This window comes from Mustela erminea, chromosome 4 (assembly GCF_009829155.1).
Source record: "Mustela erminea isolate mMusErm1 chromosome 4, mMusErm1.Pri, whole genome shotgun sequence".
In the NCBI taxonomy this organism is placed as follows: Eukaryota; Metazoa; Chordata; class Mammalia; order Carnivora; family Mustelidae; genus Mustela; species Mustela erminea.
The window spans coordinates 129,674,515-129,690,658 of NC_045617.1; the positions used below are offsets into that span (position 1 = coordinate 129,674,515).

General features: G+C 39.2%; 1 protein-coding gene across 6 annotated transcripts in view; it reads left to right on the forward strand.

The window, feature by feature from the left end:
• FARS2 (phenylalanyl-tRNA synthetase 2, mitochondrial) overlaps window positions 1-16,144 on the forward strand; it is a 522,892-nt gene that overhangs the window by 131,196 nt on the left and 375,552 nt on the right. For 4 of the 6 annotated variants that reach the window (XM_032341009.1, XM_032341010.1, XM_032341008.1 and 1 more), the window contains one exon: window positions 8,310-8,944. The exons of the other annotated variants lie outside the window; for them this stretch is intronic. In XM_032341009.1, the coding sequence (XP_032196900.1) occupies window positions 8,333-8,944 (612 nt within the window). In that variant the 5' untranslated portion in view covers window positions 8,310-8,332. Of the gene's footprint in view, window positions 1-8,309; window positions 8,945-16,144 lie in introns of those variants that run through there. 6 annotated transcript variants of the gene reach the window in all.

Sequence of the window (16,144 nt, forward strand, 5' to 3'; positions counted from 1 at the left end):
GTTGGAACATAGAATTGAGTACATTGATTTTGACTCTTGAAGAAAATGAACTTCAGTCTCACTTCCCTAAAGATTTCATGGTGTAAAAGTGTTAAAATGTCACTATATAATTTTGCTTATAAGTAATTGTTTTTCGAGAGTTTCAGTTTGGGATGATAAAAATGGTCCAGGGATGTACCATGGTGATGTTGCACAATAGTGCATATGTACCAGTGCCACTGAACTCAGCACTTAAAAATGATGAACTTTATGTTATGTATATTTTAACTGCACAAAACCCGATTTGCTCTAATTAGAAGGAAAATGAGCGTCTGGGTAGTATCAAAATAAAGTTGTGAGTCTATTGTACTTCTACTTCAGGAGGAAGAGTAGAGGGTTGAATTCTGTCACATCTGTCCCAGACTGGGTTTGCCCAGAAAGCAAATTCTGAGATGAAGATTAACATGCAGGATACTTTTTATGTGATGTTGCTCTTGGCATCAACAGTGGGGGTGGGAGGGGGACTGGGAAAAAGCAGGATTAGGCAGAGGGAGATCTTGAGCCTCAGCACAGTCCCAGTGAAGATCTCAGCCACCTGCATGGGAGCATGTCCGCCAGCGTTGTCCTGAAACGTACCCAGCACCCTAACAGATGCAGGCTGCTCATGGAAGGATGTGAGTGATTTTGGGCAAGGTTCTTTCTTTAATCTTTAAAGTATGTATGTATGTATGTATGTAAGTATGTATTTATTTAAGTAATCTCTCTACTCCACGTGGGGCTTGAACTCGTGACCCCAAGATCACGAGTCCCATGCTCTTTCCACTGAGCTGGCCAGGTGCCTCTCGGTGAGGCTATCTTTAAAAATGGTTGAAACCTCAGGAGCATGTGGGTGGATGAATCTTCCATTCTTGAGGGCAGATTTGGATGGTGCAGCACACTTACTCATGTAAGCCAGAAGTCTCTTTTCTGATAATCCACATTTCTGGACTATGTAAATAGAGGACCAGCAAGTAAGAGGAAAAGGGCTCTTGTGGTGTTAGGTCATTCCTACAACCACCAGTAACCAAGAAGAGAAAGAGCAGGCTCCATTCAGACTTTTCATTTCTTTTTCTGATTTGGGTTAATTATTTGTCATTGTTTATTTTTTTCTTACAAAGTTGATATAATAGCTATAAGTAAATGTCCTTTAGCATGACATAGTAATCTTTTATGTCCTCTGATCTTTAATTAGTCAAAGTAGCTTTAAATACTGTATGTTTTCATAACCTGGGATGACCAAAGAAGGAAGGAAAATATGATGGAGTGAATTAGCCCATACTACAGTGGGAGAAACCACCCCCTCGTCTTCAGAGGTACCATCATCAACAAACAAGAGCACTGAGCACTTTTTATAGGGCTCTGAGGCACTCAGTCTAAAGCCAGCAGAGTGATTTTGCCTCCTTCTGACTTTTATGGGGAAATGTATCAAAAGAAAGTCAGCACGGACTTACCTGAATAGCCTTTTAAAAAGAGTCTTGGCCTATTGCAGACATCTCAAAATGTCCTTATAAGTAATAAAGAAAAAAAGTTCATTGCATTTTTTAGTAGTGTTGACTATCTCTAGCATGTTATTTTTAAGTCATGATAGAGTGAGAGGTACATAGAGTTCTTTATATATTTAATGCATGACATTTTTATATTCATATTGTAGAACTAAAACTTTGTACCACTGACTAAAGAAACTCTTATTTATACCTTTGTTTTTGTGCTCTTTTTGCCTCCATCTTATTTCTCTTTTTCTTTCTTTTTTTTTTTTTTAAAGATTTTTATTTATTTATTTGACAGAGATCACAAGTAGGCATAGAGGCAGGCAGGGAGAGAGAGAAGGAAGCAGGCTCCCTGCTGAGCAGAGTGCCCGATGCGGGACTTGATCCCAGGACCCTGAGATCATGACCTGAGCAGAAGGCAGCGGCTTAACCCACCGAGCCACCCAGGTGCCCCTTATTTTTCTTTTTCAATGGCTTAGAGTAGAGTGGAAAAATTATGGGATTTTAAAGTTATAGACAAGGATTCGAGGCCTCTCAATTCCAGGGGAATTGAGTTATGTCATTTGTGAACCAGTATTTCTTTTTCTGTGAATTGTGACTAATAATTGTGTGTACTCCAGGAAGTGTTATTGGAATTGGTAATAAGATGCATGTGAAATTATTTTTATAAAATGTAAAGCACTTGTTATGTATTTTTTCCAAAAGCTAATATTGATTTCTTGATAAGGAGCTGTACTATTTCTCATATATGTGATTCTGACTTTAACATGATTGGCTGATCTAAAGGTAGGCCTACATTCAGTTAAGAAGGCCCCAGGGGCCCAAGAGATTGGAGTGAAGTAGGTTAAAGTTGAGTGTGCCAGGGAGATAGATTTTCTGGTATTAAGTAATATTTAGATCAATATATTTATCTCTACCAGACTCTTGGTTGGTGACTTTCTTGGATTCATACAGAACGTATATTAATTTTTACTTATTTATTTATTTTTTAAAATAGATAACCTTTGAGTCTATCTAGAAATTTCTTCTCGTGACTGCTCTCTGCTATTAGGTTGTTCCTGGATAACAGGTCACCAGTTAATATACTTCTTTTTGGCTGACTCCTGACTTTCCGGTAACCATGTCAATGCTCCTCCTTGTTCCTCTAGTGTTTCCCTACACGTTCTGAACTTACACTTTCTCCAAATCAGTTTCTTTTTTCCTTTTCAAATTTCTCATTTGTATTTATGGTTGGAGAGGGAAACATTTTCAAATTTCTCAAAATTCTCTGAATTTTTATTTTTACAAATAACTCTTAAATGAATTCCTCTGATTTTATGCATAGTGTCCTCCCCTGACCCTACTATCTAATATTCATAACTTTCATCCTGTACTATAGCATTCCTCTTTGAAAAAAAAAATCACATTTACTTGGTGAATGTTGAGATCATACACAATATTTTTCTTTTACATCTAAAGCTTTCCTTGGGAGATCAGGACCATCTATTACAAGTTCCCTCAGCTTCCCTTCCTTTAATTTCAGAAGTTTTAAATATTTTTGTTTATTCTGTCTTTGGTATCCTCCTTCTTTTTTACATCTTCATGCATTTAATAACCCATTGTAATCTGATTTCTGTCCTCACTCATCCATTGAAATTGCTCTGTTGATGGTCATCTTGTCAAATAGTTCTTTACTTTGCCCCCCACCTAATCTCTTTGTCATGTTTTATCCTGTTAGCCAATTTTTTCCCTATCCTTTCCTGTTTTTCCTTTTTCAGTTCTTCCCTCCTCTTTTATCCAGTATTATATGAAGCGCTAGACTCTGGGTATATGAAGATTAACATAAGAGAGAGAGAGAAGGGAGTGTATGTTCTACTTTCAAGAACCACATAGTCTATGGGCGCTTGGGTGGCTCACTTGGTTAAGTGTCTGCCTTTGGCTCAGGTTGTGATCCCAGGATCCTGGGATCAAGTCCCACATCAGGCCCCTGGCACGGTGGAGAGCCTGCTTCTCCCGCTCCCTCTGCCGCTCTCCCTTGTGAGAGTACTCCCTTGCTCTCCCTGTGCGCTCTCTTTCTCTCTGTCAAATAAATAAAATCTTACAAACAAAAATGAACCACATAGTCTAACAACAAGGCAGACAAATATTAATAATACAACAGGCTAAGGTTTGCACACACAGTGGCATTTAGTTTCAGAAAATACCTTGGTTTTCATCTAGAAACTCTGTGCCCCTGCCTTTGTAATATTGTACTCTTTGGTTCTCTTCTGGTTTACTCTTTATATACCCTTTGCTTAAATGGGATAACTTCTAAGATTTTGGTCTTTTGTCCATTTTTAATTTTGCTCTTACCTGCCCATGGATTTTCACATACTTTTATAATGTTAACTCTTTATTATTATTGTTTTTTAAAGATTTTATTTATAGATTTGACAGACAGAGATCACAAGTAGGCAGAGAGGCAGGCAGAGGGAGAGAGGGGAAGCAGGCTCTCTGCAGAGCAGGGAGCCCGATGCGGGGCTCGATCCCAGGACTCTGAATCATGACCTGAGCCAAAGGCAGAGAGGCTTAACCCACTGAGCCACCCAGACGCCCCTAATGTTAACTCTTTATACACATAATTTTCAGGGTCTACATTTCTACCATTAATCTCTCACTTCATTTTCAAACCCATACCTCAGACCGATTCCTAGAAATTATATGACTGTCTTCAGTCATATTTAACTTTAACCTGTCCAAAGCTGTTTCCCTCTTCAACCAGAAATACACATATGAAAATCATTTGAACAAACAAACAAAATCCATCCTGTGTTTCCTGTCTCAGTGAATAACTTTACTGTTTTCTCTGTTACCTGGTCTCTAGAATTCTCTGTGTCATTTTTAACTCTTGATTAAACTCATCTTTTACATATTGGGCATTGAGTTAAGTATATTATGAACAGGATCTAGTTTAATTCTTTTACCATGAGATATTGTTTTCTACGTCCTTATCCATGAGAAACTCGGGAGTCAGAAAGGGCAAGCCATGTGTCCAAGAGTAATACACGCCTGAGTGGCTGACTTAGGGTCACACCCACATGGGTGTCTCTGCAAAGTGTGATCTTTTGCCCTTGGTGTTGTATTGACTCCTCTCACAGCTGGTCTCACAGTCTTCTGTAACAATATTAGCATGTTTAATATCCACATTTATACTTTTGTTACTTTTAGTGGCTCTGTAATCTGCATGTATTTGTGAACTAGGAAGATATTCTTAGTAGTGTGAAGAACTGTGTACTTAGTAGTGTGAAGACAGTGAATTAAGCTAAAGCAGGGCTCAGCAAGCTTGTTCTGTACAATAAGATAGTAAGTGTTTTAGGTCTTTGTGAGCTATCCAGTCTCTGTGGCAACTGTTTAGCTCTGCCTTCATGGTAGAGAAGCTACCACAGAAATATTTAAATGAATAGGCATTCCTGCCTTTCAACAAAACTTTGTATACAAAATCAGGTCATGGGTAAGTTTGGCTTACCGTTCTTGGTTACAAAGTATTTCATTTCCACCATCCAAACTAATGGGTTTTATTTATTAATTTATTCATTCATGTATTCATTTGTGCATTTAAAATGCATTTATGTATAATCTAAATTGCTTAGGTAAGAGAGAAGAGAGGTAATTAAAGAGGTGTAATTTGAATTGAACAGTTGGGAACTATTGATTGAGAAGTACTTGAGTTGGTCAGAGTTGTGAACTTTGTTCATGGGGAGGTGTAAGAGTGTGTGCGAGTTGCATGATCTCTTTGAGTCTTAGTTTCTTTGTAATGTGTAGGAATAATGCATACCTCACAACGTTGTTGTTGAAAGTGTGAGATGGAAGCCCACCGTATAGAGGGATAGCTGCCGTCGGTCGTGTCACTGTCCCTGGTCTCTTGTGTTTTCCATATGAACTGTTTGTTTCTTTTTCTTTTTTTTTTAAGTAAATATTTTGTTTATTTATTTGAGAGAGAGAGAGAGCTTGAGTGGGGGGCAGGGAGGCAGAGGGAGATGCAGGCTCCCTGCTGAGCAGACCTCAGTCCCAGGACCCCAGGATCAAGATCTGAGTTGAAGGCAGACACTTGACCAACTGAGCCACCCAGGTGCCCGAAACGGTTTCTTATAGAGAAATTTAAGAGACAGTAAGAATGGAATCTCCTTCTCAGATGGAAGTGGGAAAGCTATCATAATCTTATTCTTGCTTTGTTATAAATGACAATAGAAAAAAGAATCCCAAATAATTGTTTTGGGTGGGGAGAAGTCATGGAGGGGAATATATGCCGGGCTGAGCAGGTAAAAAGTCTGTAAAGGAAGACAAGAAAATTAAACTTTCCTCAGTAAGCTGAGGGTGGGGTGAGGAGAACAAAGCACGGGCACGAGGATGGGCCATGTGTGTGGGAACAGGACCTAGAAGTGGGTTTGGAAGTGTGAAGGGCTGAGAACCGAGAAGGAAAAGGTAGTCAGCAACCCATGAGCAACTACACCAATGGCACCGTCCCCAGAATTCTGGACTTTGCATATAGCATATGCCTTTGGAGGAAGAGATGCTTTCTTGTGTCTTGCCAAGGGTGCTGGGCTGGGTAGCTAAAAACCTCATAGTGTGACTTCGTGTGAAGATGTGGAAGGTGGCACGAGCATATTTAAAATTCCTGTCTATTGCATTGACAAGGCACTGAACGCTGTAGATGGGAAGACAGATTTTCGTTGAAGTTCAACCAAAAACACTTTTTGAAACAACTGACAAAATAGTGCCATAGATGAATAAATCCAGGGAGTTCCTGGGTATCTTCTCTCATGATGGCAGTCTCCTGCAAAGGTGCTATGCTGAAGCTTCTAATAAGCAGTCACATACATGCACGATAATGTTAACTTGTAGCTAAATATTTTCAGTTACACTTTGGAATGGGGGCACTGTGCTGCCTTGGTACATACTCAGTATGCTTTTGATGTCACTCGGAACAATGGGATTCCCTCCTAATGCAGCTTACTATCACAAAAATAGGTGGTTTCTTAGTATGATTATAGGGCCCTCGAAGTAAAATAAGCACATGGTTGTATGCTTTAAAGTAGCCCAATAGATTAAAAAAATTCCAAAATTTTGAAGATGATTTACGTGATTTAAGTTCATAGTAAATTTTATTTTTTTTTTTTTTTGTGAACATATGGATAAAACAGCTAAAGATTTTCCCTACTGAGTCCCCCAAGTCAGCTTAAAACTTGCTTCTGTGACCCTGGGTAATGAACACGACATTCGTGGTCCTGAATCTTCCATTGTTGCTTTGTTTTAACTCTTCTGGTATTCTAGAGTTCATTCAGCTCCACCTGGCTCTTTGTCACCTGATCCGTGATGTGACCAGCCCGTATCAGATGATTGCTGAAGGGACTTTCCACTGTGACACTGATGCTCTTCTTTAATTAATTAATGTGGTGTTCTTCTTATATTAAATTGTAGACATTTTTTTAAAAAGATTTTATTTATTTGAGAGAGAGCACAAGTGATGAGGGGGCGTGCACAGAGGGAGAGGGAGAAGCAGACCCCCTGCTAAGCAGGGAGCCCTATGTTGGGCTGATCCCCAGCTCTTGGGGTCCCAGATTTATGACCTGAGCCAAAGGCAGACGCTTAACTGACTGAGCCACCCATGTACCCCAAATTCTTGGCAGGTCTATAAAAAGGATCCGGTCTATGCTCTGTCTTCTGGCTGCTCTGTATCCCTTCCCTAGTAAGTGTAGCCCTGTTCCTGGTTTACTATGCGTGCATAGTAGAAACTTGTTCTTTTATAAAGCAAAAATAGAATGGTGGGATGTTGCATTGACATTCAGTTGGAATGACACAACCAGATGTGAGGATAAAGAAGATTTGCATTTTATAAAAATAACTTCAACTGTCCATTGGTATAGTCTATCACTTTGTTCATTTTTGAAATTTATTTATTTTTAATTTTTTTATTTTAAGATTTTTATTTATTAGAGTGAGTGAGCATAATTGCGGGAGGGGCAGAGGGTGAGGGAGAAGCAGCTCCCAACTGAGTAGGGAGCCCAGTACAGGACTCGATCCCAGGACCCCAGGATCATGACCTGAGCAGAAGGCAGACGCTTTACCTATTGAGCCACCAGATACTTGGATTTTTCATTTTTATTTTTTCGTTTTTATTTTTATAAATATTAAATAAAAATCACCAGCACCCAGAGTGGTGTATTTTATTTGAAACATCAGAAAAAGTAAATGTAGTAACAATTTTATAACATTATGTAAGAACATTCTCTAATACAGTGGAATTATGTAGAAGTCATGTCTCTCAAAGGTAAACAGAACTTTGTAGTTAAGGAGGATGGCAGGCAGAAATGTGCAGGATGGATGTTTCAAATATCCCCTTTTCTAATGTATATACTCATGTGCTTCCGTTAACTAATGAGACATTGCTAGGGTCAACCAAACCCTGTCCTTTAGACGATCCTCCTAAACTTTTTGATTCAAGAATATAGTCCAAATAAAAGTAAATTATCACATTTAAAGTTTTATTCAACCTGAGGGATTCAGGACATGACATGACGTGATAAAGGAAATTTTCTTCAGACTCACGGAAGGACAGCTAGAGAATAGAGATCTAAAAGTGAGGTTCAAGGCTCTTTTGGTTTAGAGCAGTACCTATTAAGCCTCTGTCAGCAGATTTCCTTAATGGGATCTTCTGTCTGTGTGGAGGAGGCAGTGGGGGAAACAGATGTCAGTAGGACAATGGGAGGTTGGTAGGAGACACAAAGGACGAGTTTAGTTTCTACAGAGTGAAGTTTGACTTGCGCTTTGCGTGTGTGCTCTTTCCAGAATCTGTGAAAGAAGTTTCTACAATGGTTTGCTCAGCTCTCAGGAGAGTTGCCCAGGTGCATGCTTACCTGGTGAGGAAGTCCAGTAGTGTCTCCAAAGGCCATCATTGTCAGGCCTTGGGCTCGAGACCTGCTGCTTCGGAGCCTGCTGCCCGAGGAGCTCCAGGTGGCATGGTGGAGCTGCTGGGCAAATCTTATCCTCAGGATGACTATAGCAACCTCTCCCGGAAGGTCCTCTCCAAGGTCGGCAGGAATCTGCACCACCAGCAGCATCACCCGCTCTGGCTGATCAAGGAGAGGGTGAAGGAGCACTTCTACAAGCAGTATGTGGGCCGCTTCGGGACTCCGCTGTTCTCCGTCTATGATGACCTTTCTCCAGTGGTCACCACCTGGCAGAACTTTGACAGCCTGCTCATCCCAGCTGACCACCCCAGCAGGAAGAAGGGAGACAACTATTACCTGAACAGGACTCACATGCTGCGAGCACACACATCTGCACACCAGTGGGACCTGCTGCACGCCGGGCTGGATGCCTTCCTGGTGGTGGGCGATGTTTACCGGCGCGACCAGATCGACTCCCAGCACTACCCAGTGTTCCACCAGCTGGAGGGTGTCCGACTCTTCTCTAAGCATGAGGTGAGCCTTGAGACAGTTCTTACCATTGATAGCATGGACATTCTTGTTGAGGTCACTAAAGTTTATCTCAGTGATACAGGTTGTCCTTGACCTTATTTTGCCTTTGTGAATTATGCATCCTTGATGATTTCCTTTGTCCAGGCCAAGCCTCAATATTTTTTGATCAGTTTGTTGTGTTAGTACCTGTAGGAATGAGGGCTTTGGTTTTCCCTCTTCTGAGCTTAGTCTTTCAATACTGACCTGCCTTTCTCTAGCTTTCTTCATATGAATGAATAGTCAGTGGCTCAAATTTATCCTCAGGCCAGGATGGTTAAGATACAATGGTGAAACCTATGGTCAAGTTACTCCAATTCTTAGTCAGTAAAAATTAATTAAGTATTCATACTATTAGACATTAATGAATTTCTTGTACAGTAGAGGGGACTGACAGTTTATTGGCTCAGGTTAGAAACTGTGTTCTGTTCCCAAGCTCTTCACTTATCCTCCCCTCCTTTACATTTGTAGGTGTTTTATATTTTTTTCTTTGTGAGATGCCTAAGTTGTTGCTATTGCTGAAATATATGTTTGGATGCTTAGAGGTTTTTGATCAGGAAATCTGATATTCTGGTTATTCTCAAAAGCACCCAAAACCTTACGTGTTTGTTAGCTGATGATACCATAATATACTGATTTCCTAATTTCTTTTGACAAATTATGAAAATCCCTAAAAGCTTGAGTCTGTTTCTTAAAAACCTGCAATACTACTTGCCTTTCATTCATACATTTTTAAATCTCTGTTTTTATGTAAGAAACAAATGGAATAAAAGGAGGCCCAGGAAATATTTCACTTTACCCTTTCTGCACTTCTTCCCCACATATTCATCAAAGCAGGAGGAACAGTTCCCTCCCATGAACAGATGCTAAATGGGTTGTGGGACATGGAAGGGAATAGTATATGATCCCTAGGCTAAGAAGGAATCATTGTTTTGTTGTAGTGAGTGAGTCACGTTTTATGAGACAACTGTTTGCCTCAGGATGTGCTGTTTTCCTGTGGGTCTGTGATACCCCAGCAGTAGGTGAGCTTCACATGGAAAGGCCACCCACGCTGGATTGCAGAGATGCTTAAATGAGCGTTCTTACTACTTGGAATTGCTGACTGTATTCTAAGTTAGGATTAATACTATTAATCAGGGTATGGGTTTATTGGGAAATGAAAAAGAAACAAGGATAGTCAGGTCACAGCCTAGGAAATGTGACCAAGTGATAGAATGTCGCCTACAATTAATGTGCTGGAGGGGATGTATGCTAGTGAGACAGTGTCCGGGTCACGGTAGCTGGCCAGTGCTCAGTCTAGCTTCCCTCATTAAAAAATGAGAAAAGAAAGTACTCACTGATTTGTAAGCCTGAATGCCATGAAAGTGGCAGTGAGAGCTTTGACACTTACACTAGCATTTTAATGGAGGGAAAATCCAGGCTACCTTAGAAGGTGGAAAATAGGAAGAGGGGTAGGAAGCTGGCTTTATCTTGTTTCATGTTTATTTGGGATCCAGTCCAACTTAGTCATTAGTGGACATGGCTAATCTAGACTGATAATGTTACTGTATATTCTGCCTTATCGTTAAAAAAATTAAACACACACACACAAACACACACACATAACTAATAATACAGTTTGATGAGGAATTCCATGTTCATTGTTTCTCATTTGTTCCTCTTAATAAAACCCTCATGAGATCAATTGTTTCCACTTTAACCATGAGGAATCTGAAGTCCCCAAAGGCTGTCCAAGGTTACCCACTCAGTTCATTGCCCATTCTGCTGCCTTCTGTTGCTTTTTAGGGAACTGTTTTGTAAGTGGGACCTGCTTATGACCCAAATGGTTTGTTAGTTTTAAGAATGGTGTTGGGGCTTGGGATGCTTGGGTGGCTCAGTCATTAAGCATCTGCCTTTGGCTTAGGTAATGATCCCAGGGTCCTGGGATCGAGTCCCACACAGGCTCCCAGCTTGGTGGCAAGTTTGCTTCTCCCTCTGCCTGCTGCTCCCCCTGTGTGTGCTAGCTCGCTCTTTCTCTCTCTCTGACAAATAAATAAGTAAAATCTTTAAAAAAAAAAAAAAAAGAGGGCGCCTGGGTGGCTCAGTGGGTTAAGCCGCTGCCTTCGGCTCAGGTCGTGATCTCAGGGTCCTGGGATCGAGTCCCGCATCGGGCTCTCTGCTCGGCAGGGAGCCTGCTTCCTCCTCTCTCTCTCTCTCTCTGCCTGCCTCTCTGCCTACTTGTAATCTCTGTCTGTCAAATAAAATAAATAAAATCTTTAAAAAAAAAAAAAGAATGATGTTGGGGAAAGAGAGGATTTTGGTTTTGTTTTTTGTTTGTTCATTTTAGCATGGTCTCAACTAAAGTGTTGGGATTAAGTCTGACCTAATCTTTTTTTTTTTTTTTTTAAGATTTTATTTATTTATTTGACAGACAGAAATCACAAGTAGGTCAAGAGGCAGGTAGAGAGAGAGAGGAGGAAGCAGGCTCCCCGCTGAGCAGAGAGCCCGATGCGGGGCTCGATCCCAGAACCCTGGGATCATGACCTGAGCCGAAGGCAGAGGCTTTAACCCACTGAGCCACCCAGGCGCCCCAAGTCTGACCTAATCTTAACCATCAAAAAAATTTTTTTCCTTTCAGTTTATTCCCCTAGAACATGATTTTTCAGTGATTTTAATCATGTTACCTATGTAATTTAAAAATTATATTGTGTACCATACACAAAGATAAACTCAAAATAGATAAAAGACCTCAACGTGAGGCAGGAACCCATCAGAATCCTAGAGGAGAACATAGGCAGTAACCTCTTCGATATTGGCCACAGCAACTTCTTTCAAGATATGTCTCCAATGGTAAAGGAAACAAAAGCGAAAATGAATTTTTGGGACTTCATCAAAATCAAAAGCTTCTGCACAGCAAAGGAAACAGTGAACAAAACAAAGAGGCAACCGACGGAATGGGAGAAGATATTCACAAATGATAGTACAGACAAAGGGCTGATATCCAGGAACTCAACACACACAAAACAGATAATCATGTCAAAAAATGGGCAGAAGACATGAATAGGCACTTCTCCAATGAAGACATACAAATGGCTAACAGACACATGAAAAAATGTTCATCATCACTAGCCATTAGGGAGATTCAAATCAAAACCACATTGAGATACCACCTTACACCAGTTAGAATGGCCAAAATTAACAAGACAGTAAATAACGTGTGTTGGAGAGGATATGGAGAAAGGGGAACCCTCTTACACCATTGGTGGGAATGCAAGTTGGTACAGCCATTTTGGAGAACAGTGTGGAGGTTCCTCAAAAAATTAAAAATAGAGCTTCCCTGTGACCCTGCAATTGCACTACTGGGTATTTACCCCAAAGATACAGATGTAGTGAAAAGAAGGGTCATCTCTACTCCAATGTTCATAGCAGCAATGGCCAAGGTCACCAAATGGTGGAAAGAATCAAGATGCCCTTCAATAGACGAATGGATAAGGAAGATGTGGTCCATATACACTACGGAGTATTATGCCTCCATCAGAAAAGATGAATACCCAACTTTTGTAGCAACATGGACGGGACTAGAAGAGATTGTGCTGAGTGAAATAAGTCAAACAGAGAGAGTCAATTATCATATGGTTTCACTTATTTGTGGAGCATAAGAAATAACACGGAGGACATGGGGAGATGGAGAGGAGAAGGGAGTTGGGGGAAATTGGAGGGGGAAATGAACCATGAGAGACTGTGGACTCTGAAAAACAATCTAAGGGTTTTAAAGGAGCAGGGGGTAGGAGGTTGGGTGAGCCTGGTGATGGGTATTATTGAGGGCACGTGTTGCATGGAACACTGGGTGTGGTAAAATAAACAATGAATTTTGGTACCCTGAAAAGAAATTTAAAAAAATAAAATATAAAAAGTTATATTGTTATCTTTTAAAGTTCTTCTGGTACTAAATAATCTTTATAAGTATTGTTTCAATCCATATAAGGTACATTTCAACAAGAAGAAAAGTAAATACAGGGGTCTGGGTAAAAGAAACAGGGGTAAGACTAGAAATGGATGAACTGTGACAATATATATTTTAACTCTTGATTGATATTGTTTTTCTTAAAAAGATTAAGTGTATCAGCACTCACAAATCTAAATAGGCTAAATTTACCAATTATAGACATACATGACCACAGAGGGCATTTTTCAGTGAGAGAGTCCTAAACAAAATCATACCAGAGGCTGAAAATAAAGGGCAGGAAAAAGATAGGTTAAGCAAATACCAGAAGAAAGCTGGCACAGCACTATTAATATTAGACAAAATAGAATTTGTGGCAGAAATTGATAAATATGAACAAAGAGGGATAATATATCAATCACAATGCTTTATGAATCAGGAATTTTAATGTGCCCAACATCATAGCCATAATACATAAACCCAAACTGGAGAAATAAAGTTAAATTTGACAAATTCATAATCATAGTAGAAGATTTTAAATGACTTCAATAAAAAAACAGTGGCTTAAGAAAACAAAGTGAATAAATTGAGTAAAGATATAGACAACCTAAAAACATGATTAATAGGCTTGACTTATATTTATTTTTAAAGTTCTGTAACTAAACTAAAATAAAATTCTGTAACTATACAGATCTACACAGAAATTCCATACTCACAGTTGGGGGTACATAGTCACGTGGGATACTTAAAATAAGTTGTCTATGTACTGGTTGACAGCTAAAGTCTAAACAAATGTCAAAGAATCAATAACTTAAATAGAACTCTGCTTGACTAGGATGTAGTTATGTAGAAATGTCTTTGGATATTTAAAAACTCATTATAGATTCCTGGGATAAAGAGAAATATAGTAAATTGCAAATTACTTACTAATCAACAATGAAAATATTCTCTTTAAACTGCTCAGATTTGCAGGAAAATAGTCACTTTATTTTGTAGAAACTTGGTAGACCCCACTTAAATTGTCTGATCACAGTTAACATTAATAAAGCAAGATGTGTGGGATGTAGATAAAGACATACTTGTAGTACATTTAGTTTAAATATATTTAGGAAAAATTGAAAACCCTGAAAAATCAATGAATTAAGTGTCATTTTAAGGTGCTAAAGCAAACAACATTCTATTAAAAAAGTAGAAGGGAGGTGGGTTGTATATTTTTTAATAGTCCCAATTCTTACAAAACAGATACAGCAACTGGAATAGCAAAGCCCATCTCCAAGACAAGTGGGTGACAAGGTCACCCTAGGATCTTCACAAATGGCGGGAACTCACAGCTGCCAGCCAGAAGATCTGCATTGTGTCAGAAACTGAGGCCACAGAGGGAACTAGTGAGGGCTGAGGGGTGGAGAGCTTCTTCTGAGTTTCTCAAGGAACAAACTTTGGACAACCAAATTTGCTTGCAGGGCTTTGACATTTAGTGTTAGTAATAACATTGTTCACCAATGACCAGCAACATCACAAAAGGAGGGGCCAGGGCCAGATTTTCAGGTCTCCTGATAGAAGAATACAATGGCAACTCTAAAATCTGGCCCAAATACTTGATCCTGAATCTGATCAAATCTCTAGATCCACCTCCAAATTTATAGGAAGTACAGAGGACAGAGAAACATGTTAAACTCTGTCATGGAGAATTAATAAGCAAAATCCAACCTGTGGGAAATGCGACAGCATTGCTTCTCAAGATGTGATGTGCATAATGAAATAAGCAGAAAAATCAAAAGGAAGACCTTAGAAATGTTTAAGCAGCAGTGTTTAGAAATGTTCAAGCCATCATATTCAAGCACGCCATCACTGAACTTCCTTCATGGAGTAGCATGTAAACTGGTCCCAGTGTTCTAACCCGCTCCTGGCTAGTTGCATGTGCTCGATCTGTGTGGTGGTCATGCACACGAGGGCCCTGTCTCAATCTGAGACCGACTGGAAATCTTCAACTGTCCCTTCCGCATAGAGAGCTTGAGAAGCACTGCTCTGCAGGATAAATGATTCAGTTTCGTCAAATGAACTGCAAGAAAAATAAAAGGGAAATATACCTGTAGAGTAAAAGAAAGATCAAGCAATCACAATGCTTAAATCCTATCAAGAGAAACCATCTTTAAGGAAAAAAATCATTTGAAGCCATTGGAATTTGAATACTCACTGAATATCTGAATTTAAGGAGTTCTTTTATTTATTTTTTTTAAGGTATGCTTGTGGCATTATATTTTTAGAAAGTCATTTTCCTTTAGATTTACATATTGGAGTACCAGTGAGTGAAATGATCAGATGTCTGGTTTAATTCAGAATAATATGGGGCTAGGCACGTGGGGATGAATGGAAGAGGATTGGTCATGAGTTGTTAATTACTGAGACTGGGTGGGTGCTGGATACAGGAGGGATCTCTATCCTTTCTACTTTCGTGTGTGTTTGAAATTTTTCTGATAAAAGATTAAGGAAAAAGATTGAACGATGAACGCTGGGGTTAGTCAGTCAATCAGAAAACATTTGTTGAACACACACTGGGGTTCAGGTCTGTAAGATGGTATTAGACAATCACGAGATGCTCCCTGGTTTCATGTGGAAGACAGCTGTTAAGATTAAAAAACAAACAAACAGGAGGCAGAAGATGTTAATCATACAAGATTACAGTACATAAACAATGAATTTTGGAATATGGAAAAACATAAAATTAAATTAAAAAATATGGAAAAAAAGAAGATTACATTCCATACAGTAGAAGACTGAAATCAATTAAACCTGGGATTAATAGCCTCACTTCCATCATTCTGAGGTGGTTTTACATGTTTTTACCAAGTCTAAAAGACTTGTATGGTCTGTTTCAGAAAATAGAGAGACCTATCAAGCTCATTTTATGAGGTTAGACATGTTAATATACAAACTAGATGAAAAAGAAAATTTTAGAAGTTTCATTTTTATGAACATAGATGATTCCCTGTTTTAATGAACAGATATAGAATTATTACATGAAATATTTGCAAATTTAATTCACTGGTGTATTGTGTCCTACCACGTTATTATTATACATTTATTCCATCATATTATATTTAACTGATGTAAGGAGAAGAAGCATGTGATCACCTCAATAGATGTAGAAAAGTAATTTGACAGCATTTAATGTTTTATGACATAAAAAAATAGCATTTGATGACATTAGAGACTCGATAAAAACTTTTAGCAGACTAGGAATAGAA